We start from the raw sequence: 2061 nt of genomic DNA, 5'->3' as shown, positions 1-2061 counted from the left end.
CGCTCCTCTGAGATCTGTCTATCCCTGCTGGAACTCACTTCAGTTTGATTTATTTAGCCCAAACACACCACACAGTTATCTCAATGAGCTTCACACTGGTAACTAAACATGAAATCACTCATAAAATATAAACAATAGCGGATTGCTAAACTAAACTACTAGATCAGGACTCTAGAACCTGCGGTTCCAGATCCAGAATAGGTTCCTTGTTCAAACATAAAATAAGTCATGAGACTGTTGATCCAGACATGTCGACCGTCAGAGTCAGCAGCTCCTGATAATGTCTGACTAACCAAAACTACCTAAAGAAAACAAATAAACAAAGCCTGAAAACTAAGACTACCAAGATCCAAACTAAAATAATAAAACCCAGCAGAGTAAGACTGCTGAGGACAAAGAGGGGAATAAGAACAACAAAAAAGAAAAATAAAATAGAAAAATATTTAAGTAAGGATTACTTAATTAGCATTTATTTAATTTAGATGAGTTAAATGTATAAACTGATGTCTGAGGTTCACATAGATGATAAACTATGTAGGTTTTTACATCCTGTTGACCTGAAGACGTCTTGTTTGATCAACTCTACCTCCAGAATGAACAGATTTTATATGGAAAGAGAAACTTTGTTAAAAAGTTTGATCTTTTATGAGGTAGAAGCACATATTATATTATGCTGCACAGCATTGGATACCAGCTGTCCAGAGCTGCACTGAGATGATCCTGTTTGGAACAGAGCATCTTTCTTTTTTTTTTTTTAAATTAGTTTAAAAAAAAATCGCATTAGGTTCTTTTTACATTTTTGCTTTTGTTTATGCCAAAAAGACACGATTTGTATTTATTAAAAAAAAAGATCATGAATGCAAATCCAAATTTCTTAACGACTAAAGTAAATCTTCCAGGTTCTGATCAGTAGAAAACGATCCCAAATGGCTCTTGTACTGTTAAAGGTTGCCGACCCCTGCCTTAGACCCTCCTTCTTGGTGAGGAAAAAGTCCTGAAATAAAACAGGTTGGGGGCTATCAGGACTTATCAGGACTGTTAAACTACAATAAGTTCACTCTACAACTACATGTTTGAATAGTGGAGCAGATGGGTTTCATCCAGCTGGGGGCATGAGACGAGCCAGAGGCGAGGTCCACGGCCAGGAACAGGAGGACAGATGATCCACCAGGACAACCAGCTAAACTGTGACATCCTAAAAACTAGCTTGATCTTCTGGAGCGTGAATAAAAGCGAGCTGTCAGTGGTTGTAATGAGCCCTGTGGCTGTTTCAGAACTGTGGATGGAGGTCTTCAGGGTCATGCTTCACCTGTCAGAAGGAACATCTAGGATGGAGTTTGTGGGCTACATGAAGGTTCCCCAACCTGATCTTTATGTAAAATGTGTTTTTGAGTCAACCAGTGGGTAATGAAAGACTACACGATGGTTTGATCCTTCTAAAGATGGAACCGGGTCGGTCCACAGCCATGGGAGTTATTGCCAAGTGTGGATCATCCACAGCACCCTGCAGTCCTGCAGCTTTATGCAACCATGCTGGTTTTACTTCTGTCCAAAGAGAACAGGAATGACAGCATTCAAACACGGCGGTGGAGGCATGATGATATGTGAGTGCCGCCCGCGTGCAGAAAAATGAGTCCTGACCCGCCGGAGTGGAGACCTTCTGCTGCTGCTGCTGCTTTGTCCTGGTTCTGGAGAGAGGCGGGGTTCTTCTGGGTTGTCGGCCTGCCTCCTGCGTCAGCGGGTGTCGGGTTGTCTGGACCTCCCCCTCCGACCCGAGCCCAGGCTCAGACAGGAGCACAGTCCGGGTCCCAGTCCAGCCCTGAGCCCGCTTCTGACCGGACCCGCGCGGGACCATGCTGCTGCACGAGCTGGTATGGTGAGAGCCCTGTGCACGCGCACACGAGTCTTTTCTTTTACTGCGCCGTTTCAACCCATCGTTTCAATTTCATCCACGTTCGCTCGTGCACGGCTTTATTTCTGAGTGTGCACGTTTGGGTGCTAGCTCTTCACGCGCACGTCCGTGCAGTTCAGATGAATGACGCAGAACGCCCCCCCCCCCCC

General features: G+C 44.6%; 1 protein-coding gene across 4 annotated transcripts in view; it reads left to right on the top strand.

Moving 5' to 3' along the window:
* The first annotated feature begins 996 nt into the window (after nucleotides 1-996).
* The window catches only part of enpp2 (ectonucleotide pyrophosphatase/phosphodiesterase 2), a 56760-nt gene continuing 55695 nt past the window's right edge, over nucleotides 997-2061 (top strand). For 3 of the 4 annotated variants that reach the window (XM_024267605.2, XM_024267607.2, XM_024267604.2), the window contains exon 1: nucleotides 997-1871. In XM_024267605.2, the coding sequence (XP_024123373.1) occupies nucleotides 1854-1871 (18 nt within the window). In that variant the 5' untranslated portion in view covers nucleotides 997-1853. The remainder of the gene's footprint in view (nucleotides 1872-2061) is intronic. The other variant, XM_024267606.2, reaches the window with a different exon arrangement.

This window comes from Oryzias melastigma, linkage group LG16 (genome assembly GCF_002922805.2).
Source record: "Oryzias melastigma strain HK-1 linkage group LG16, ASM292280v2, whole genome shotgun sequence".
Classification (NCBI taxonomy): Eukaryota; Metazoa; Chordata; class Actinopteri; order Beloniformes; family Adrianichthyidae; genus Oryzias; species Oryzias melastigma.
This window is presented reverse-complemented; position numbering and strand designations above follow the sequence as displayed.